Here is a 25,243-nt window from a genome sequence, read left to right as displayed (position 1 = left end):
GAGAGGTATATTAGAGTGACATACCTGAGATGTTAGTTAGGTGTATTAGAGTGACATACCGGTACCTAAAATAGGTGTGTCAAAGTGACATACCTGAGAGGTTAAATAGGTGTCTTAGAGTGATTTACCTGAGAGGATATATAGGTGCATTAGTGTGACATACCTGAGATATAACACAGGCGTTTTAAGTGATATACCTGAGAGGTTATATTGGTGCATAATTGTGACATACCTAGGATATAACACAGGTGTGTTAGAGTGATAACCCTGAGATATAAGACAGGTGACATACCTGAGATATAAGATAGGTGTATTAGAGTACTGGTGACATACCTGATAGGCTGCTGCTGCCAGAGTGAGGTCTAGCCAGGTCACGGGTGGGGGGTACAGTCACCGTCCCACTGGTCATACTGGGGGGAGAGGTATAGGCTATAGAGGACTTAACGTCAGGGGACTCAGGCATGCTGCTTCTACTGTCTCTAAAGTCTGTAAAATTCACAGAAAATAATCATATTTATTAAAGTTCAATATTCACAAAATCAGAACTCATATAATATCTGAACACCTTGCTCACTGATATACACTGGCAGTAAGCTGATAATTGTACAAACAGCATGATACTAAATAATGTTTGGGGTATTTTCAGGATATACAAGCAATATATGAGCAGTGATAGTTAATGGATGCAAGGTGCACTGAGGTGATTGGCTCAATACATCTGCTGCTCTTAATCTCCCAGCTAGCCGCCTTAATTTGATTACAGGGCTAAGTTGGGCATCAGATTAGATAACTATGGTGCTCCAACAAATACACAATTTATTTTTACAGAGTGACTGAATCATGGAGAGGGGAGGAAACCAACACTTACAAAACAAACTTCCCCTTTCCTGCAAAATAAGTCCCTTTCCTGTATGTAACAAGCTGGCGTTCTTATGACACATCAAATACCAATTAAAGGCATATATACTGAAGGCCAACACCAACGGACTGTCTATATATATAACTCCAAGGGTGGGAGTTACCTCAATACACAGGACGTAAAAAAACACAAATACATATCATCTAATAGAAGCTATAACTCAAAATTCTGTCTCCGTTTTCTACATGTTCTACAGTTCATCCAAATATCATGATTTTGCGATGAATTCTGCAGATTTCCCCATTTTTGCTTTCAAGAATTAGAGATTTAATGCCTATTAAACATTATGTCCTTTGTCACATAAAATCTTGATCCCTTGCTGCTTAAATCAGATTGAAAAGATTACCATTTTCTTCACAAGTCTCCTGTGTGATAACCATATCAAAGTCAACAAGATGGAGGGATTCCAGTACAGGATTTAGAGGCAGTTTCAATCCATACACAGCGAATCACAGAAATTATAAGATGCTCTCCTTTTTCCCTCTCTTCTCCACCGACTCTTTAACAGACAAAGGGCAGGGAGGTTTTAACTCTGAGTAGGACAGACAACGAAGCTGACCACCATGTTACGCATGATCGAACCCACAACCTGGCACCCGTATCCTCAGACGACCCAATGGATGTCCTCCGGTGGCAGCAGACGACTGACAGAGAGTTCCGCCCTCTCGACTGGGACAATGAACAGCAAGGCTACTATGCTAGAAAGTAACCCAAGGAAATAGCTGCTTACTCATCCGTGACCACTACGCCAGGTGACACTCAGATGCACCCCATTCACAAATTCTGCACCAGGGTATTAAAAATTAAACTCCTTAAATTCAAGGCCAAATATAATTGCATAAGACAAGGAAATGTGTCCAATGTTTTATTGATGATGATGTGCCCTGTTTTGGGGGTTGAATTTCACAATCAATATGTTTAACTGTTTCCTCTGCTTGCCAGCTGTTTTCTCCCAGTGGAGACTGTTTCACATCTGTGCTTATCAAATATTGAAACAGATGTTCACCTTTTGTGCTGCCGCTTTTCTACCTGGCAGAATTCAGGTATTACGGAGAGCAATAATGAAACCCATTATTACCAATCTCTTCTAAATAGTTGTTGGAAAGTGTATAAATAATTCTAAGAGATTGTCAATCAAACAGATTCTGTTTATATAAACCAAGGAGCATAAAACAACTTGCAGCAAAAAGGTTCTCCATTCAAGCTCTTCCCAGGAAGTAAACTGATATTTGTTGTAAAAAAGCAGAAAAGTAAATTTTAATAAATAATTAACTTATTGTTAATTATTTCTAAAGAAACTATTAATAAATATCTTTTTGAAAAAATGAAAAAAAAAAAAAACTTTGAAAAATAAAAAAATAAAAATTATTTATTTCAAATTTAGAATTAATCATTTCCTCAATTAATTTTCTATCCTATAAATTATTCTAATGAAAAAATCAGGAGATTACCACTAAGCGATAAAATCAGCATTTATACTTACAACGTATTTATAGAATAACTCCACTTGGATTAATGAGATCTCATATCATTTCCTCAGCTCAGATCACTGAATTTAGTTTTCTGGGAATGTACACTGTGTGGTGACAGCTAGAGTCCAATCTCTCCACCCTGTCTTTCTGAGTCTTCTAGCCAACTAAAGAACCATCACCATGTGATCCCAATAGTCACAAGTAGTTAAATGGCTACTTGAAACTTGAGCAAGTATTTACTTAAGAGAATGATGAGGTTTTTACCAAACTTCCTCTGTTCTTGAAAAAACACACTAATATCTGTGTCAATTGGTTGTAAGCAAATCAGGAGACAGCCCAACCAACGACTACCTCGTCACTGTCATCTATATCTGATATTGTGTTCACTAATTATAATCAGCCAAATTCATCCTGAAGAATAGCATTGGTTTTGAACTAGTGTTTAGACTTCCTGATGTTTTGGCTCTTTGTATACACACATCCTGGTACTGGCATAGAACTGGAGTGAGAGCGTGGAGTTTGGTGAATACACTGAACACAGCTCGGCCTCCGCTAGTGGATATATACCACCAATGTTAATTTCATTGATTGTTGGAGGGAAACAGTCACATATGGTCGGGATTGCCAACAGAACTTTTATCATAATCACAAACCCTCTTGGGGTGTTTTAAGAAAAATCAATCTGCTGTGTGACTGTTGGAAAACTTTCTGAGTTTTTTTTAAAGAGATTCCATTGAGCGCATGTAACTATATGAGAAAATTGGATGACTTAAATGCTGCATTATAAGAGATTTGTGTAATTCAGGCCTTCAAATCTTTGGATGTTTTTTTTTTCTTAAAATTTAACACAAAGGCAGTTATTTTGAAATATAAATGAAAAAATCTTTCTTTCAAAAATAGTCTATTTCTGAATTTAGATCATTCATCACACAGAGTCGTGACTGAAACAAAGAATTCTGATACCCTTTGTGATCAGACAAAAAACCCCGAACCTCTAGAAAAAATACCCTACACCCCGTAATATCTAAGTTAGAGAGTGGGTACAGCTGTGAAACATTTGACAATTGACCAATCATTGGTTACCTACCCTGGTTCCAGCTGATGCTCTCCATGGAAACATCTGGCTAAGACTTCCACCGAGACATAATTATAATTATCTCAGTCCTAAAAGGCTGATTCCCGGCCATTCAATATTTGTGTAATCCAGGAAAATTCTTAAGAAAATTAAATAAAGGGATGTGCATCTGTGCTCCTTGTGAGGGGAGCTTCCTTTGTCTGCTACTGATGTCTTCATATCTAAATATAACTGATAGTGTGACCAAAGTCCGAAAGACTAAAATTGTCTCTCTCTTTCATTCCTTTTTCATGTCTTAAGTCTCAAACATCAACTTGTACATATATTCCAAAAGCTGACAATCAACCCTATTGCAATGCATTCATTATTATTTTTTTAAAATCTGTATAATTTAATAATAATAAAATTAGCTTACATTGATTCAAAAGTGACATTGAAGATGCATCTTGAATTAAATAAGGATTAAGAATTATCAAATTGATGTTTATGAAATAGATTGCTGAGAATTTTAATTAGTTCCAGAGAAATACAAAAACATTGCCTGAGAATATACGCAATATCTACGCGAAATCTTCTGCTAACTTTTTCTAATGTCCAACATATGCTACAGAACTAATTGTTTGCAAGATGGCCTCTTTTCTTCCTGTCTCGCATACTGTATGTATTACTCCGTAATATGTTTCACACAGTGGTATTTAGCAAAAGAAACTTTAACAAACGGAGGACATTTGGTTTTCATTTCCTTCTATTAGGACTTAAAAAGAAAAGGCAGAGTTCCAAGTCTCCCAAATCATTCACTTATTAGCAGACCTTTGGGTTTTTGCGTCTTCCCATTTTTCTCTCCAACAAAGTTATTGAATTGACAGGCTAATTAGAATTCTTTTTTAAAAATCCAAGAAAAGTAGCTCTGAAAATACCTTTCTTTATCTGTAGGCGTAACTTAAACTAAAAAACTACAGCTTTCCTCATCAGCGTTTCCTTAAAATAATATGTTCTTAAACATCTTGTCTGCCATGATGATTGTTCTGTCATGAAAATATGTAAACTTGCTGTGAAAAATATCTACTTATTAATGTAATTCAATGAGACCTACATTTGGCTGTTTCCTTGATCTGGCATAAACACCTGTTCGTGTTTTCACGGATCAATGATTTTATATCTCTACTTATTAGATGATGCATATCAGATGAACAAATTAACTCTCAAAGTGGATTTATACAACTTACGCATACATACAAAATGATAATCAAACTGTCCAGGGATTTTACACCTACTTAACAAGAACAACTGATAACATCTATCATCAGCTCTTGCCTTCAGTTAGTTTTCCCTTTGATATACCTGAAAAATCAATTGTTTTCAATTTCGATAAGTTTTATTTTCTAATGAAATGGCTGACACCTGGCTGCTGGGTGGGCAGTAAATCATTACAGAGGAGACAGAACTCAGGAATCGATCCACAAACCATATTCTCTAAGAGAGTGGGCTCTCAAATACCCACCTGACATGTTAATAGAAGAATTATCCCAAAGGTTTAGTGTGGCTATCAGGCAAAGGGTTGCCTGACGAGTAGAGGTACTGCCACAAATTAATACCTTAATGGCAGGCGACAGAATCTCCAACATTATAAAAGCAATAAATGAAAGTGTTTCATATAATTCATCAGCAAATGTTTAATGACTTCAGAATCTTGGCTGCCTTGCAGCTGGCCAGAGGATGTCCCAAGATCTAAAGGAAGGAACTATTAGTGGACAGGTGTGTTCATGTCATCCAATCCACTGGACACAAGGGTTAGCGGTTCAAATCCCAACCTCTAGATGTCTTAGCCTTGTATCAATTACATCATCAAAAACAAAAGCAGTATCACATTAATTTGTTTTTTATCAAAATAACTGCAATCTATTAATCCAATGAGTGCTGGTGAGGCTTGATGAGGTTTGTTTGCTGGGATGCTGGCCCTTGTAGCCACCTGATGCATGCATTATGAAATATCTCCACCAACAGACATCTGGAGAACATTACATCTGGTAGACATGCTGGAACCAAGCTGGCATGCTTATTTCAAGAAACAGATGGCCCCTGTTAAACTTTGAGGCATCACAAGTAAAGCACAAAGATAACTTTTAAAAAACAACTCAATATCGCAAACATTCTAGTTCATTTACTCAGTGGCTCTCAAGAGCATTCTCACTTTTTGCTGTGTTGGTCTCAAGATTTTTCATAGGTGTTAAGTAAAATAAGCAAGTCTGAAAAATAGCAATGCTAACATCCTGTAAAAGTAGTTAGCAATTTCCTTTAAACAATCGCCATTATTAATACTGTATGTCTGACAGATTGGAAATAAAATGTAGACAAACTGTATAAATTCATAAACAAGTACTTTATTTTTGTCAGATGTAAATTCTAGTCACCTAAAACTTAAACCTGCATAAATGTAGCATATTTGACCCGAGAGTTTGGGAAACTATGTAGTGCTAAAAATTAAATTCACTGCAAAGAAGTTTACATGATTTTCTCCTCAGTATTCTTCAAACATCTTACCTGTCATTTTTCTGTCTGTATATTTTCTGTTTGGTAAATCAATTCTGAATAAGGTTTGACTTTTTGAACAGGAAATTTTATTTGATAAATCACTAGGAAAGAAGCCATTCACTCTAATCGAATTTTATTTTCACAGGAAATGTTGTTCTTACATGAGAGGAAATGTACACCTTAATCAAATACCATATAACTTCCCCTAAACTAGTATGGTACGGTCTCTATTCCTATTATATATAATAATCATAAATTAACTAAAATAATTAATTCCTCAATCAGAATTTCCTTATGTGCAATGCATTTTATTTTTTGTAAATGCATGAAGAGTCTTAAAATGCTCTGACCAAGTCTTCCTCATTCAGAATGCATAGCTTGCAATCTGTCTGTCACTAAATATCAAAATTAGCTTCAGCATCTGCTCAGAAGTTTCAAAAGCACAATGGAATTAATATTTGAATACCCATTTTTTTTTATCATTGTTAGAAACTTTTTCCTTAACATTTGGAGATATAAAAGGCAGATTAATTTTCCGTTGTCTTTAATCCCTAATCCCCAGCTGGTTGCCGTGATTAGACAAGAACTGTTTTATCTTTGTCTTCCATTTGTCCTGTCTGTCCGAGATCCCTTCTACCGGTAATACCAGATCATTGTTCCGTGACCTTCACCCTCATCTTATGGAGATGTGATGGAGACTTGCATATCTTTACACAGAACTCAACTGCATGCAATTGCAAGTACTGGACCTCAGTACATGTACTAAAAAACTTTGTACATGTACTGTATACAAAATCTTCACTACCTATTCTGGTCAACAATTTGTGATTTTCTTGAAAAAATTGTTCTCAAAGTAAAAATTGATTGCAATAATTTGAAAGGACACAGTTGCCATTTGTGGGGTTTGAAACACTATATGAAATCCAAAAATTCTCTAAACACCAAAATACCTAGATTGTGATTCCACAAAATGTATTTTCTATAGTCAGATAAGCTGAACCAATTCATACAAGTGGACAATAGATGATACAACTGAAGCACATCCTCTCAAACATATACAGACAGGGACAGATGATTTCACACAAAACAACAGTTCCTAACTCCAGTTATCAGAAAGACTGAAATGATATGAAGATATTTAATCTAATTAAGATCTTTTATTCAAATGTGTTTAAGTTTAATCCTAATAATCTACCCTCATATCTATGGAAATAGAGATTTTTTTATTGCAAGACAGGAAAGAACAAACAGTGTCTGAGGATCTGACCACTGGCGTTGGGTTGGATTCCTCCGAACATGAAAGAAGCCTCTGTCTGCCACCCAGCAGAGATTTTTTGACTGAAATAATCACAAAAATTTCAATCTGCGTGCAGTAAGAAATCACACATAGATAATAATGACAGCCAGCACATGGGAGAGCGTTTGAAATGCAAACAGGACTGGCGCCATCATGCCATTACACTCTGTTTTTTGTTTAAGTTGATGAAGGATTACATATACAGAGAGGAACTCCATGCTCTACAAAATATCAGCTGTTCTCCCTCTCTCTCTTTCTGTGCATCTCTTTTGAAAGAGGAAAGAAACGGAAAAACAATTTATCCGCATCCATGTTTATGCTCCATGTAGCATCCTTGATAAATGTTGTGTCAATGCAATAACCACATTTACAGACTGGTTAAAAAATCAACTCACTACAAAAATTAACTGCCTTCAGACAATTACAGGGATAAAATTGTAAGAGGCTTTCAGAACTACTGGTACACTCTGTAAACCTCTAATACAGAAGAGTTACACTTGAAATAATGTTATTACAGACAAAAGAATGCAAACTATTGCTTCCGGAAGTTAATTTTCCAAGCTTGCTTATCTTTATGCTTAAAGATAAATGTACATGCTTTAAATCTTCATTAACATTAAAGGTGTGGACCATTTATTAGTTCCCAAAACATGCTTTCAACAAGTCACCACAAAAAAAGTGGCAAAATGCTATTTCACTACTAGCGTGAGGTTATTGTCTTTTCTAAAAAATCACATTTCAATCGTGAACATTATAGTTTCCTTTTCTTGAAAATCAAAATGTTAAGCTGTTTTGACAGATAGACAAATAGATATTAGCTAAAGAGTTCTTCGCATTGAACCAAAACAATATTTGAGATGCTGGCATCCTTTGGAAGTTTGGGATCTGCCAATTTTCCCATGCAGAAAAAGTGACTTCCTAATTGTCTACAAATGTCAACCTGTGAAGTAGACCTGACACAGTCTCTAAGAATGCAAAGTCGCAGTTCTGACCTTATCATAGGAACAAAAACAGTAATGGGAGACAGATGCAGGAAGAATTAGGGAAATCGAGGGAGTCTCCGCATTGCTTACATCTAATCGTAAAAGCATCTAATGTTTAATGAGACTGGTTGGCCAATATCTGCATGTTCATCTTCAATGCTTACTAAATTTTCATCACTATAATCATAATCAATTGAAATATTTACACACAAAAAGTAATCAGTATTCTGTGAAATATATATATAAAAAATCATCAAAGCCCTCTTTATTTGGATGGAGGTAGAAAAATACTATAAGGCCATGACCCCTCTAATCTTGCTCAGCTAACAGTACATGTGAGTTGAACAATTACTAGTACATTGTATATGAATACGGTAAGTTTTTCATACCCTGCAGTTAAAGCTTATATTTAAAAATACTTTTTTTATCTATACCTCTATAAACCCTTAATAGCAAAGAACAACTTTATTTTTTCATTTATTTCTCATGATCTGAATATCATTGTTCATATCTGCAGGCAGTGTATAGACTCAGCAAGGGTTAAACCAGGTCCACTAATGTTATGAAAGAAGTGTAATAAGTGCAAGCTTACTAGAGAGAAAACATCCCAGCTATAAAAGTCAGGCAATGCACCAGCCCTCAGACCTACATAACATGCAATGAAAGGTCCCTAGCAGAGCAGGTGCTTCATCTTTGTTGGGATGAATCAGAAGGAGGATTTGGTGGGTGGGGGTACAGGCTTATGCACCCAGGAGTGGGACAAAGAGGGGCAGGGATCCCAGTACAGCAGACTTTCTAATGCCAAACTAATGGAAAAGGTAATGTATAAACTTCACTAATGATTAGGGAGGAGTTAAGACTAGGTAAGTGATACACTGGAGCAGAATAACTGTACTAAGCAGAGTCAGACATTGTCCTATATAACTGACACACTGTCAGCTAGAGGAGTCAAGGAGAGACTGACACACTGTCGGCTACAGGAGTCAAAGAGTGACTGATACACTCCGTCAGCTAGAGGAGTCAAGGACAGACTGACACACTATCAGCTAGAGGAGAGACTGACACACTGTCAGTTGGAGGAGAGACTGATACACTGTCAGCTAGAGGAGTCAAGGAGAAATGGACACACTGTCAGCTAGGGGAGATACTGACACACTGTCAGTTAGAGGAGATACTGACACACTGTCAGCTAGAGGAGTCAAAAGAGACTGACACATTGTCAGCTGCAGGAGTCAAGGAGAGACTGACACAAATATATGTACAGCTCCTCAGATCCTGCAATCAGTGTCAGAGATTCAATCTTTTACTTACCATCACAGTGTCAATGCTCTATATGAACAGAAAATCAGTGTACACACATTTTTTCTATATTAAAGGGGAAGGTCAGATGCAAACACGTGCTTAAGATAGAATTGATGTAATTGGAAAGTCTTAAAGACCAGAATTCTAAGAAACACAGTAATCAAGCCAGTCAGTTCATAAAGTACATTGTATAAGAAAAATGAAGATAAAAAGTGTAAATTCTGAACCTTTATGAAACTTTGTCCCTGATTTATAGATATCAGAGAGGAAGAACAATTGATCTGGTTTTGTTTTCCAAGTTTTAAAACAATGATCTAGGCAGGGCAGCTGCTTCTGAGCTAGAGTTCATTAATATGAAACATTACAATATCAGGGAAGCTCTGTCAGACATACTGTATTATTGATAATGATGCTAAACAAGCCACCTGCTAAATCCACCGAGAAATTCCTCCCATTGAAATTGTCCCCCCTCATTATCCAAACAGAGCAAGAGACACTGAACATATTGCTAACAAAAAACACCCCGTACATAATTGTTGTTGTGAGCTCATAAGAATTCTCAGTGCTTTTTGAGCTATTCTAAATTTTTGTTGGATTTTTTTATGCATATGTTTTCAATGAAAATGTCAAGACAAAACAGTGTAGCAACATTCATGTCTCCTTCAATTTGAATATCTTCGTTATCACAAACAAAACAATTCAGGTCAAATGTAATATAGTACAGATAAGCATGTTCATATTTCAACATTGAAAAACTGGGATATTGAAATTATGAACTAACCTGTAACAATCGTTTTCAACAGCATCATTGTTGAAAAATTAGGGGCAGGTAATTCTGTCCTCAAGGGGAGATAAGCCCTCATGTGTTTTATCAATGACAGAAATAAAGATCAATTCCATGGCCATGAATATCAAACATTTGAGGGAAGAATGTTCAAAAAGATGGGTACAAATTTCCTGCTACAAAATTCTGTAGGAAATTAGTCACATTTCCTGACTGGCGAGTGAGAGAGATAAGATGTCAAATGTTAGAGTGTATTCTACAGCAGATGGGAAATCCTGCACATGTCCACGACAATCAACACATGCAACCTTTGTAGGTGGTGGTAGTCAACAGCCTTGACATCCTTCTTTATGAGGTAACTACGTGCCATTGAGTCCTGGCTCCTATTCATAAGAATTCAAAATAAAAATAAAAAGCTTGAATGATTTTAATTGTTTCTTAAATTAATAAAATCATGCAGCATCATACACTTATCTCACAGCCTTTCCTAGAATGTGTATACCATATTTATCATAAATAATCTGTTTTTTATAACTAAATTATTTTATATCAGATTCTGTAAAAGCAGAAATCGTTTATGAGGATGACAAAATTTTCTTAATATTTTTTTATCATGACGATATTCTCGATTATACTGAAATTCCAAATGAAATTCTATATTGCTCTAAAGAGAAATTTCTCAGTGAAAATAAATTAAAATTTAATTAATTAAACAATACAGATTAATTCTTTCACACCTTGCATAATTATTTTTATGCACAAGAGTGTATATCTTATATTGCAGCTGGTCTAAAGTCAACTTCTAATATTTGCCCGTGGGTTTTTTTCTATCTATAATGCATACCTTGCAATTTATGTTGCAAAATAACAGTAATTTCTGAGTTCTCAATAAAGATAATAAAAATATGTTTAACATGACCTAACTCTTTGCCTCATTAACTTAATTTCTATCAAAAAATGAAATAAATATTTCATTCATTACTGATTAAATTTGAAATCTATCCAAATGACAATGTGACTATACTAATTGAAAAGATATTTTAATCAATTAGTGCCAGCTGATCAGGTAAGGCAAGACTTTGATCTCGGAGCCCCGAATAGCCCCACCATATGGTAAATCTAATTGATTGGAGGGGTTTTAATTTTATTTGTCAGCACAATGATGTCCTCATAATATGGAGGTCTTGTTTGAAAACTGCCCTTACAGGTCATCTGTTAAAAAATCTGTCGCCATTATGTCACAAATCTGTTCATTAGCATCTTAACTAAGATATTTCAAACTCTGCTCTTCCATGAAAGTCATTAAATTTCAAACATTATTTTGCAAGTCACAAACATGGATTTTTAAAAAAAAGTTTCTTAATATTTAGAAAAATGCTTATCAGACATCTTAATATAAAATCCATGTATGATTTTTAACTTCAGATTACTAGTTAAATAGGTTTACAAATGTTGTATCTTTTCTTTCTTCAAAATCAATTGCCCATCATATACCCTTGATAGAGAAAAATCCACTTCTTGTTTGTTTGTCCTGATCTTTTATGAAAATTAAAAAAATTGAATTGACTAATGAAACAAATGTCCTAACCATATCTCTTGGGATGAGAAGCTGTGTGCTCACTTGCTGCAGTGATCTCATTCCTCATGTATGTCTACCACATGCACTGCACCACCCCAGGGACATGCAAAACAATGGGGAGGCCAAGGGTACCACATTATTGTTCTCAGTACTGGCTACTGATTTATTGATAGCCAGAGTCTCAGAGCCACTAAATATTTCACAGAATCAAACATGACAATCCAAAAGGATCAAGTTTGCATGTTTAATACTTGTACGTAAATAACATATTCAGGTGTGACTGTCTCAATAACAGTTTGTATACATGTACAGATGGTTGCTAAGGGTGCATCTCTCTAGTGATATCCAGAACTGTCATTTTGGTGGTAGCCCCTGAAAGGACATTTTGGTGATTGCATCAGGGGACACTTTGGTGGTAGCCGCTGGAAAAATTTGGATGATAGCCCCTGAGGACATTTTGGTGGTAGCAGGTGGAAGATATAGTCTATGAAAGCTTGTATTAATTGACCTAGCACTTCACAATAGACTAACTTTCAATACACATTAAGTCTGACCTATTAAAGTGTCATGAGTTTAAAGGGAGATGACAATATCGGTCACAGGCAATATTGCGAACTATGAACTACATGTAGTATCTTTGCTGTATCTCTGATTAACTATACTGAGGTCTGCCAGCTGCCGTAGATAAAAGACTGATATGGTTTTATAAAATCAATAGATAATTCTTACATAATGCTTTAAATTTCCCATCTTCACCACAAACTTGATTCTTTTTTTTCTAAATAAGTGAGTTTACCTTAAAGATGATGTAATATATAGCACAGTCAGTCATACATGTTACTAACAAAAATTTCTAGTCCCGTCACCCAAGGCCTTCTGATCACCGGGGGACCCTAAAAAACAACACTAATTGAGGTCTTCCTGGATTATGAATTTCCATACTGCACATATGGTCTTGTTGTAATTGACATCACCCACATTAAACATCATCGATTCCTCTGTTAGTAGTTGTCCCAGCTAACCAAACTAGAAGTGCCACAATTTTTGAAGCCATATGGACCAACATTTCAATCTTTACAAATAAGAAGCTCCTCTTAAGTTCAGAGATCAGAACATTTCCAAATATTGAGATAGAAAGAGATGTGGGTCACAACTTATGTATAATATATCCATCATATCCATCTGCCAACTGGAAAAAAATCTTGATCTGCACAACTGAACAAATGTGCCTGATATAAATCAACATAAAAATGCAAATTATCTATCAAAAAATAACCCCAACATATGTTTCAACACAGCATATAAGTCTACTATAACTTTTCTTCAGCATACAATAATTACAAAGTGGGGGATTGGGGGTGGGGGTGGTGGGGGGCAATAGCTCTGTTACACCACTGGACATTAAGAGGTCAGTCTGTTAACCATATGGTGGCCGACCCACTGACCCTACTCTGGCTATCACAAGACAACAAGGCATAAAGCCAACCAGAGACCAACTAGTGCCAGACTAAGTAACAATGACAGAGTACCGTTTCAACCATGATCAGTGGGATGCCAATAAGATTGCCTAGATACTAGCATGATGTCATAGGCAAGGTATTTGTCAGTTGTAGAAAGACTAGGACAACCTTCTTTTTTGGTATACATGTACAATGAAGCATGTGATAGTTACTGAAATTCACACATTTTGATTTTTATCCAACGACTACACAGAATGGGGACAGGGTAAACTTTAAGGCAGGAGAGTTTATCTGATCATAAATATACATATTCTAAGTAGTTAAGTCTTATTCTAATTACAAAACAGTTGAAATAATTATACCATATCACCTTATCTAAGCATTTAAGATTCTAGAGGGATTTTTTTAAATGAAATTTTAATTTGAGAAAGCTAAAATAAATGTAATTCCCCTTTTTATCACAAATATGACCTCATCTCTAGATGACATTGTTTGCAACAGTCATAATCAACACTTAAAATTCCTGTACATTAGATGCTGATGCAGGTTCCACCATGTACCGGTAGTACTGCATTAATCAATAATCACTGTGATGTTACCGTGGTTTCCTGCTTCCTGGAAGGACTTCCCACAGAGCCGGAACCTCCGGAATTCACTTTCAGGGTCCGATAAGCACACAGGAAGTCTGAACTCAGGAAATCTTAACTACCTCAAAAAGGATCTAGATTTCCATTGTCCTCACCGCATGTAAACAAAACAAAGATGACCTTCCACCATTCCCACCCCCTTCCGATAGATTACTCATCCACCAGTGTATTTCAAGGCCAATTTTGTTTGAAGATGTAAATCAGGATAGAAAACATTGAATTGTTATCGTGAATTTAAGCTTCAAGGGGAAATATATATACCGGTAACCATAAATAAAAAATAATAATGATATAATGAAAAAAAAAATGAAATTCTTATCTAGACAGTGCCAAAGGTATGTTATACATGTTTGTCACTCACATGCATTCACTCACTCACAATGCAAAATCAGTCATTTTTTAAAACTTTTATGAAAACATTTCCATATTCAGATGTGTTAATAGTGGAAATTATTCACAATGTAAGAGTATGTAACAAATCTTCAAAAACCTATTGCTTCAATATGGTGATATTACCAGTAGTTGAAGTCAGCAGCTTACAACTGCACTCCAAGAAAAGTACCCTGTACTAGTAAAATAAATGTTGTGACTAAGCCTGCTATATGTATACATTTACAGTGTTTGAGGGCTATCTTCTGGTGTGACTTGTCAATCCATCAAGCTAAGAGCACATTACTCCATTGCCTGTCATTATTTTTGCCAGACAGATTTTCTTTTCTCTCAACCAGAGACCACATGGGAATGGTTCCTTTGGTCGTGCAATCTGGAGCCAGTGCAACTGTTATGCATGTCAGACCCCAGATCAATACAGCTCCAAATATCTCAACTATTCCAGGGAGAATTTCAAGAAAATTAGACAGCGGTTCCGTCATATTGCAGGAGGTTCTCTTCCAATCTGGAGATTCCATCAAGAGAAAAAATGAAATTAGAGAAATTAGGGCTGGTCAGATGTACCATCTGGTCTTCAGATAAAGTCATTCCACTACACTCGCCAAATCTCTGCCATAGCAGACAAAGCAGGAAGTAGCATCCAATCAAAGCAGGGCCCCCTTAATACCAGCAAATCATGTTAAACGCTTCCCTCAATCAGGAATTACCTCAGCAAGCGGTTTCCAAAGAACTCAATCATTTAAATGACTTTTGTTTAAATCTAGATGAGAATATTCCTTCTAGTTTTCTTCTTATTTACCATCATAATAAAATAATTGAAAATATAGAATGAGAGAGAGAAAAAGAGAGAGAGAAAAAAAGATATCAACAAATCGATACCCCCCTCTCTAAACATCAAGAGCAAAGAGAGATCAACCAGAATTTTTAAAAATAAATTTCTGATTTGTCACTGCAACTTGTCAGACCGTGGTGACATTTGTATGTGGTTTTCAGCTGTGACTTGTACACTTGATCTTTGTATGTCTAGTTTATTGGACATATTAGTGTTTTTGTGTGTAATTATTCCCACACTGCTTTTTTTTTTTATTGTAGAAACTGATTTTCAGCTGAGATTAATGAGAAACTGTAGCAGACATTAAAACCCATCAAACGGAGAATTGAAAAAAAACCAAGACAAGAGGGAGACACAGTGCAGATGAGAGCTGGACTGAACTGGATGTTGATTTCTGTATCATTTATCAATTTTCTTGTCAATTCCTGCCTAATCAGACCAGTCAGGGATGATCAGAAGAAAAACAGATGACATTCAATTCCTTTAGACAGGGCCATCTTGAATATTTCACCACTCATTTCTCTCTGATTCTGCGATCACAACAACAGCCACATATTGTAGGCACTCGACATCATAATATTTAACCCAGCCATCCAGAAAACACATCAACATAATCATAACAACTAAAGCTAGACCCATTACAATACAAAAAAGATACTGTATAAATTATTGATAAGTAGAATTTAGAAATATTTCCACTGCCAATTTTGTTAATCATCTTAGAATTTTTTTTCTTTTTTATTTCTCTAAAATCAAGATATCTCTAAAAAAATTATTCTGAAAATTCTGGATAAAGATGACAATAAGATTTTGCATTTTTTTTTTTTTTACAATATCTTAAATGATGAAAATTTGAATTTTAAAAAGCAAAATATCAGTGTACCATTAAATCATGCAGTATGTACTGAAATATCAAATTGATGAATCATGCAAAAGCCAATGACAAAATGAAAATAATCAATTATGACACATAACTTTGTGTTAAAGTAATTATTTTAAAAATTATAAGGTCAAAAGACAAAGTCAAAGTAAGTTAAGAATTTATAATCTCCAGATACTCTTGTTCTTGGTGAATACTGGGTATGAGATATGGTATTATTTTATTAACTTTCAAAATAGCGATACTCTGAAAGGAGTGGCTTATAAAATCTGGGTCCACTGAGGCCTAAGTAAAATTGCAGTTGTGATGTCAGACTACTTCTTTTCTTTTTTTTTCTTTCTTATGATGCTAAAAAATATTAGTGGAACATTTTTCTGCAAAAGTTTTGTGGGTTATGAAAATCTAAAAATGAAAATCCTGTGTCTGTCATGTGTTTAAAAGTCTATAGAACTTGTCAGAATAAAGGGTAAAACTTTGTACTGTAGTTTTGATAGTAACTAAAAAAATTCCACCTCCTATGATCCATTCGAGAGATGTCTTGATACCCTAGCTCTCAGTGGGCTTAAGTGCATAGGCCAAGAATCTGAATTTGGGCCATTATCCATTGTTGTGGAAAAGATCAGAAATAACATATTTTAGCCAATTTTTAAGGCAATTACATGTAATATAAGGACTGATTTTAAGATATCAGAATTTGATTAATTGTTAGTGAGTTGTTGGGATGCTATGGATAGACAGCTAGTACAATACAAGGTGGAATCACTCAGGACAGAGAGAAGGCAATGAACTCTAAAGCAATGTGGTGCACTCTTAGGGCAGGGGCCATCACTCTCATCTGGAAGTTGTTACCAGGGTTGGCACCCCTTTGTGTTGCAAGTAAATTCCAGACAGTGTCAAGTCAAAGGTAATGCATAACCAGGCGAAACAGTGTCCTCCTCACCAAAACAGATTAATCAATTACAGATATTAAGGTCTGCTTAGACACACACAGAAGTACAATGTCATAAATACTGTCACAGTTTTAACTTCTCCAAACCAGTTCTAAAGACTAGCTCTAGTACCGGTAATTCAAATCATCACTCTGCCAAATAACACAATAGCATCATATAATGGCCCTTCCATTTAAACTTGAACAAATATTTTATAATCTAAGAAAATAAGAGAAAAAAAACCTACATAAATAAACTTACTGATTAAAAGAATACTTTTTCTTCCTTCTAATACAGCAAAATTAATTAAACTTGCAAAAAACAAAACTGGTAATAATGTCTGTGAAAAGAACATTTAAACAACATCTGCAAGTCCAAAATATGCTAATTTTTCGACCCACCAAATATTTGTTTAAAATATGCAGCCTGGCTTTTGTGTGGTACATTTCCCAGGGAGCATTGATAAATGTAGAGAGGCCTGGGAAGGCAGCAGGTTCCGAGTAGGGATCACACACTGATCCTATAGGAAATTGATCACAGTCTGCGGAAGTCTCCATACATTTCAAATATAAACATATTTGTTTGAACTTGTATTTTCGTATTTCAGAAGAAGACCCCCCCCCCCTCCTATTGATCTGCATCAGTGAGATTTGGAATTGGGCAGTTGACATCAAAACAAAAATAAGTTGTATTGGCAAATTTAGTACTTGCATAAGAATCAGAGGACTCTAACTTCTGCCTGAAGGTTGCAATAAAATGATTTAATTGTGGCTTAACCTGAGTCTTCAAGCTTCAGAGCAATATCTGTATATACAGACGGAGTTCTTGTGATCTGAGCTTCCTTGATCATTGACAGACAGCCTGATGTCAGTAGATGTTGGTACAAATAGGGCTTCCTCCTCCTCAACAGACACAGTCAAATGTTAATTGACACCACCACACAGTCTGAGGTAATAATACCACCCCACAGGCTGGGGCAGAGTGACATGCTCCAAAAAATTGTACATTATAACAAAGGATAAACTCTTCAATCATTATCAAAAAAGATTGGCCTTAAAATTTTTAATACCATTTCTTAACATAAACTATTATCAAGTTAAGAAAAATACCAAATATATTCGCCTGAAAATTTTCCAATATCTGCTTACTGACTCTTCTTCTCCGGGAGATTCATATAGTTTTAAAATGGCCACAACCGTGCAGCCTCTAATAAAATATTAGGTTGTTATCATACATGTACTCCAAATGCTTTGCAATCAATTCAGAGACCAGGAAGTGCATGAAAATTAATAACAAAAAATATCATCTGTTCATTAAGATAAAAAAAAAAATGTTAAATACATACACATATCACATATCAATCAAAATCTAATTGAAATTGTCAGATTTAATTGTATTCCTATACATTATAAAATATGAAATTGAAAAACTTTGATGAAAATTTTTATATAAATCCATTTGGGTGATGGTTTGCTATTTCAGTTCACAGGTTATATTTATTTACTGGTATTCTTTCTGGCATTGAATTAAAATGACGACGAGTACATCTGCCAGAATACCACATTCTTAAGTCTGTACCTAATCCCAGCTATGAGGTCAGTGATGATGTCATTAATTGTAGCAGTCTATATACATTATGGTCAGTCTATGTGTTACAGACAACTACCAGGAGGTTTCAATCACTGTCCAAAGTGTTAGTGTAGATGAACTATAACAGGACATCTGCCATCAGGCTATAGACAGTTCTCATAGGTTAGCAGAAACCACCTGATGACGTTATACAGACAGTCTACTATCAGTCAGTAGATTTAGTGTACAGAACACAAGACACCACTACAGGTACAGCTCCTGGCCCCATCCAATTTGATAAGGCAGGTTTCTTACATAATATCATGCCCTTGATGCTGAAAATAAAGAACCTTGTTACACATAGCCGTAAATCTGGCTGCTCGATCTGTTACTTACAATTAATGGGGAGGGACTCCTCAGTGAGAGAGCTGATGTGCAAGTTGTTGCTGGCTTACGGAAGGTGACTGAACAGTCCTGCTGGTGTATACACTTGTTGCAATGATGCTCAGTCCTAGAGTAAAAGATTGTAGATAGAAAACTACTATGTAAATCTGGCTTAGTGATCATCAATCAAAGTTTAAGCACTGTCCAAAATACATGTAGATAATTTCCTACAAAAACAATTTGTTCTTGCAGAGTATTAATTCTGTCCAAAATAGATAATTCCCTAAAATAACAATTTGTTCTTGTTGAACATTCAATCAGGTTAAGCCAAGAAAACAATTTGTCTAGAAAGCAATCACTTTGCCAATCCATTGTAAAAACATCGCATAATTCCACCCCACAGGGTTCAAAGCTTTCCAAAGCAGAGCTATGTATCTTTCACAATTCTGTAGTTCTTCATGAATTAATAAAAGTTCATAAGATTAAAATTCCAAATCCCTAAAAAAAAAAAAAAACAGAAATGCATGTATACTCCCTACTAAAACATAATCAGTACTAAGATAAGTGTACTTAATGGTCAATGAATGAGTAGCAGAGATGTGTAAAGTGGCACCTGTCTTTGTTGGCCACACAATGCAATACAGTAATTACTCCGGAGAGATTGGATTATTCAGCAGTGGCCAGTCCTTGCTGTGTTTAGACACAGTCTATCAAGGAATTCCCTGAAGCTATTTTTATTTGGATTTTTCCATAAGGTCACTGATACAGTATGTACATGGTCAGGAAAATATAGTCGAAGAATCTCAGGAATTCTTATTAGTCATTCTTTGATCCAATTAACTATTTTATTAGCAGATTTAAAACACAAATGCATTTATTCATTGAGAAAATTGTAAATCAATAAACAAAGAGAGGGAAAACGGTCACCAGCCGGAGAGAAAGGGCTAATCACTTGTATGCAGCACTTTTTGATTTTGTAATACTGCCATATGCTGCACACTCTAGTGTTCCCAATTCCTTTTAGAATGGAGAGCCAGACTCTTGACAAGAAAAGGGCAACAAGCACTATAACAAACATGGATGACAAAATGTCCATGAGAAGTTGTATTTTGGAACTCTCCTATAGAGTGTGTTTTTCTAGAGATCTGTCTTTGGGGCTGACTGTTTGCAAAGCCCTTGGGTTCGGGATATTGCAGTCAGCCTCCATTGTTAGCAAAGGTCTCTGCTTCTGTGGCGTATGTACTGGATGCAGCTGTTGTAACATATGCTGTTCTATTGACTGCCATTATACCTACACTGTATTGTTAAAACTCGCCGGAATAAAAAGCTGCATGACGAATGTTACGCAAATGAACAATCCCGCCTAAATCTTTTGTAACATATTGTCAATATAATGAAAGTTTGAGCCTTTTGAAAATCAACAAAACTAAATCTCAATCAAATAATAATTCATAAATCTTTCTGCTAAAATTTCATTCATTTGATTGTTTTTATTTTCACATACACATATTTCAACATAAACTGGAGTGAATTGCCAAAGTTTTTTCTTCACTCTTCCTTTTGATTAAGAAATGATTTCCTTTCTTTCTTTCCTTCCTTTCTTTCTGATAGTAATTCAGAATGTCCCCATTTGTCATATTTGTTGTCCATGGAGACGTCTATCTAAATTAATTACATTTGGTGTCATACCATACACAGGGAAATATTCATCTTGTTTTATTTTTTAATGTATACCTCAGATTGTATCTACTTAAACTTACCAAAAGTGGTCACTGAAAGAGGTTTATTCAAGAATTTCCTCATCAAATCATAGATTCTCTTGCAATTTTATCAAAACAATCCAATGGTGTATTATTTCAAGCATGAAGGAACTGTAAACACATAATTGGCTGACAGCATTTGTTGAGTACACTGTGTAGCTGGGTTTTTTATTATTGTTTTCTAGTCTTTTGGTGCTTTAATATATATCATAAAGTATTGTCATAGATGGTTTTTACAATTGTCTAAGAAATTTTTTAAAAATCAACAAATAAAAAATAGTTGTAAAATTCCTGATTGTTAAAACAGCATCTAGTTGTTGACTTTTAATTGCCATCTGCTTGAGACTACAAGTATGCAAACCAGGTCAGCTATAATTGACCTTGGCCAAGGTCAAGGTAAACCATTACCTGACTTAAAATCTGTATATTTACAAGTACACAAAGGTCAAAATATCCACTGAGGTGAACTGCCCGCATCTGGTGAGCCTGGTGGCCCATTGAGCCTCCTGCCTTCTGTGCCACCTCTCTGTACAGCTGTTGGGTGTGACACATGTGTCTGTCAATGCCCCACTGGCAACACGTGTACAACATGCTAGCAATCACATTGATTATCTTACACTTATTTTACGCTTTACCAATAGCAACAGTTCTAAGTACATGTATTAAGCTTACATACGTACACAAAATCTTACATACACAAAGCAATTTTAAAAAACCCCCGGTGATTATCACAATTATACTGCTAATTATATTTTCATGGATGGTGACATTAATAACACTGACTGATGAACCTAAGTAACTGTAGGGTGGTATATAAAGCTACCTCATCTTGACCAAGGGTTGCAAGCTCAGTACCCATGGCATCATAAAGCTATGAGGAATTAAGGACACCTTACACCACCCACTGATCAATCCAACAGCAAAGCTTCCACGACAACATGGAGAGGAAATTCCTGACATATTAGTGCAGGGTGTATGGGAAATTATACAGATATTGTCCAGACACCAGTCATCTGCATTCTTGTACTTTTTTCAACTTCGTAATAACAGTTAAAACTTAGATGAATTCCTAAAAACAAAATCTGGAGAAGTCTGTTTTTTCTGCCAACAGATGTTTTTAAGATTACTCGTCTAGTATTTAACTTATCAAGACTGACATAGCAAAATCATATGGTTCAAATTTTCACCTTCGGTAGCTGGAAAACTTTAACTGATTATGCAGGTTCTTGAGCGACAGACTGGCGCCAGGAGAGAGGAGAGAAACATGTGCAACCCTTGACAAAATCGGAAAAGATGCCATTCGCCCTCCCAATACAAAACACATGTTACGGAATCTCAAACGGGGTCAGGATCGCATCGAAGGAGGAAAGCATCCCCATCTCAGAGTGGCCTGATGAGCTTACTGGTGTGGGCACGGAACAACAAACACTCACTCAAAACTTGTTACTGAGCCTTCTGCAACAGCTCCAGGCTTTAAAGGGCTGCCATCTATACGAGAGAAGCTGAGAGAGGAGCGACGGAATGCGGAATTCTTCACACGGATAACAACCCTACACCGCTGTAACTGACAACACCAGTACGAGGTGCCTTCTACTGATTCCAGCATATCAATACTTGGATTAACTTTTACATTTTAATGTCAGCAGGCACAGTTCAATTACATGTGTGTCTATAGTTATCAAGAAAGGTTAACTTTATGATAAATCAGCTTAAGTCTCAGAAATTTCTATGGTTACTAATCAAAATCATTAACAGTAGAAACTAACGCTGGTTTTGAAATTATACTGAATCTTCAAAGTTTGTAAATTCTTTCATTATAAAATTGTACAAGAATGAATTTAAATGATTCACTTTGAATTGTTTGTACAATAACTTGTAACACACAAAGATATTGCAATCAAAATAATCCTGAATCATAGCAGCAGGAGGGAGAGTCAACAATCAAGGTGTTCTCCAGCATTTATTTATTCTATCACGAATGCTTTTATTCTCCTAAATCTTTAACTCTGATCATGCCACGAAGACAGTGCAGTATATACGAGAGAAAGTGACAGCTGACCACGAGACACCAGTCATTGTCCCACCGCCAATCATGTGACCTCCCGTGACCCCAGACCTGTCAATCACTCCCAGAGATCAGGCTTGGTGACAACGGTTTGTAAACACCCATTATGACTGCCGTCCAGACATAACAGAGTGGATTGGAACCCACTCCAACTTGCGTCAGATGACACAGGATCAAACAGCGACCCGGACAGCTACCAGTGCAGGCACTTACAACTCCAGAGTGTGAGAAACAGATCAGAGAGGTGCTGTCTTCACAAATTCCAATAATCAATTACACATCAGTCAAATCTCAAAGATTCAAATGCTGCAGCATGTGGTGCTGAAGAATTAAACAGATGCAGGGGGAAAAAACCGGCGCCAGAGTGATACAGAAAAAGATATACATCCCAAGAGATACAGAAGACAGAGCCACAAATAGACAGAGATGGCCTGTATTCTGTATACACAGAGCACACAGCTGTAGATTCTTACCAAGAAATATAGATAGGCAATGTTGAAAGCAAACACGCACCTGGATTGTTTAAAGTTCAGGCAAAGCTCCCTTGAGCTGTTTCAGAAGAACCAGTATCATATCTTTGCATTGGTCTTCATAAATGGGTCAAACAACAATTAGTAATTATTATTCCTAACCTGAAATTTTGCATCTAATTATTAGTTAACATCACAGTCTATCTCTTTATACTTATAAAAAAGAATTGGTTACGAAATTGAAGTAAAGCGACATTTCCTCATGTTCTGATGCTCCTGATTTTCATTACCTCAAACAAAAAAGAAATATGGAATAGAATTGGAAATCAACATGTCAGATACAGCAAGACCGTAGGTTTGAAGTTAAAGAATCTGTCACCAAAATCTGGGAGCCAGGCAAGAGGAAAAAATGAGTTGCTAACACAACAATGACTGGAGAAGACAGGAAGTAAAGAGGGAGCGAAGACAGAGTGAGCTCCCCTGCTGTTGGACCCTGCTGGAGTTGTCACCCTTTAATAATTCTCTCTCAGCATTCCTACACTAGTTGCCATTTACAGAAATCAAACTTACTGATAGAATACTGAAGTGCACAGAAACACAAAATAAAACCCTTGAACTTATTAAACCCTCACCAAAATAAAAACAAACAATGCAGGAAAAATCCAGGATAACTACTACCTGATAAACAAGTAGCTCTAATTACAGAAATAACAAGTTATAGTGCATCATTTACTAGAGTAAGAATACTACCAACAGAGGTTATCTTTATCAGGGAGACAGGTGCCAGGGAACTTATCGCCACTGTAATTTCTGAATAATTCTGGTCTGTCTGCGAAAACATCATCAGCCTGATGCATGCTGGGCCTGCCTTGTCACCACCAATGATATCCATACCTCCAAAATTTGTACCACCGGGAAACCGAAACCGGCTAGTGTCCACTAATTAACCGCTTATCTTGGACAACAGATGTTTCATCAGTCAAACAGTTTCTGTACACTGATAGTTCTGTCTTATCCCTTATACATTATATGTTTATACCTATTCATTCATTTTTTACTGATGTAGAAATGCTGATAATGATCCCATCTGTTCATTATGGCATTGGAGAGATTTTCATTCCGTTAATTTGTCTTGGAGAACTCTTTTGACTGGTGCCCATTTGCATGGTACCAAACATCTACTCAAAGGACCGAGTGATTCCGTCGCCACACCTGAGAGTTTTCATAAGAGGATCTGGACAGCTGTAGCGTACTTCTCCTCCCTATTTCTCTTATCATTCACTCACATCTGCACCTGAATATTGGAAACAATTTTCAATGTTTTTTATGCTTTGCAAACTAATTGTCTAGATTAGAGCCATGCTGAACACCTGATCAGTGGTAATGAAAGCTTTGTAATAATTTCCCGAGTCTCGATAGTCAGGCTTAACGACTGCACAGAAAACAGAAATAAACTAGACGCTCAATTTCAAAAACTGGCCTTGTATCATTGTCTTCGAAATCTTCTTTCTTTGAAAAAAAATATTTGAAAAAGATGAAATAAACCATTTCCTGTTCTAATCTTCTGAGTCGAGTTATTCACAAATAGTTCCCTGTGTTTGGTCGGATAAGTGGATGATATAAGGGAAGTAACTCCAGCATTTTGATCACAGCTCATAACTAACAAAGAGACCAATTTGATTAGAATTTTTGGGATATAAGCATGACAACTATTGAAAACTGAAAATCATTGATTTCTGAATCAAAATACCAAATCTGGTATTCATTAGATTTTAAAACACACAAGGAGGAAAATGTATATATATAACTGAGTCACTGTGTAAAATCTTAAACCTTAGATGACTTAGCGACAGAAATTAAACCTTCATGACATGACCTTGACATGGAATCAATACACACATCTCAACATGTACT

The 25,243-nt window shown here is 35.9% G+C and overlaps 1 protein-coding gene across 7 annotated transcripts in view; it reads right to left on the bottom strand.

Annotated features, from left to right (window-relative positions):
* The window catches only part of LOC128186532 (protein CBFA2T1-like), a 34,545-nt gene that overhangs the window by 6,587 nt on the left and 2,715 nt on the right, over window positions 1-25,243 (bottom strand). For 2 of the 7 annotated variants that reach the window (XM_052856331.1, XM_052856334.1), the window contains exons 1-2: window positions 10,362-10,501; window positions 334-486 (exon numbers count right to left, since the gene is read on the bottom strand). In XM_052856331.1, coding sequence (XP_052712291.1) covers window positions 334-486; window positions 10,362-10,443 — 235 coding nt within the window. In that variant the 5' untranslated portion in view covers window positions 10,444-10,501. Of the gene's footprint in view, window positions 1-333; window positions 487-868; window positions 1,169-1,265; window positions 1,831-2,402; window positions 2,961-6,007; window positions 6,129-10,361; window positions 10,502-19,046; window positions 19,162-25,243 lie in introns of those variants that run through there. The other 5 variants (XM_052856338.1, XM_052856336.1, XM_052856337.1 and 2 more) reach the window with 5 other exon arrangements.

The sequence above is a fragment of the Crassostrea angulata genome, chromosome 6 (assembly GCF_025612915.1).
Source record: "Crassostrea angulata isolate pt1a10 chromosome 6, ASM2561291v2, whole genome shotgun sequence".
NCBI lineage: Eukaryota > Metazoa > Mollusca > Bivalvia > Ostreida > Ostreidae > Magallana > Magallana angulata.
The sequence above is the reverse complement of the archived record's forward strand: the minus strand, read 5'-3'. Positions and strand labels throughout refer to the sequence as shown.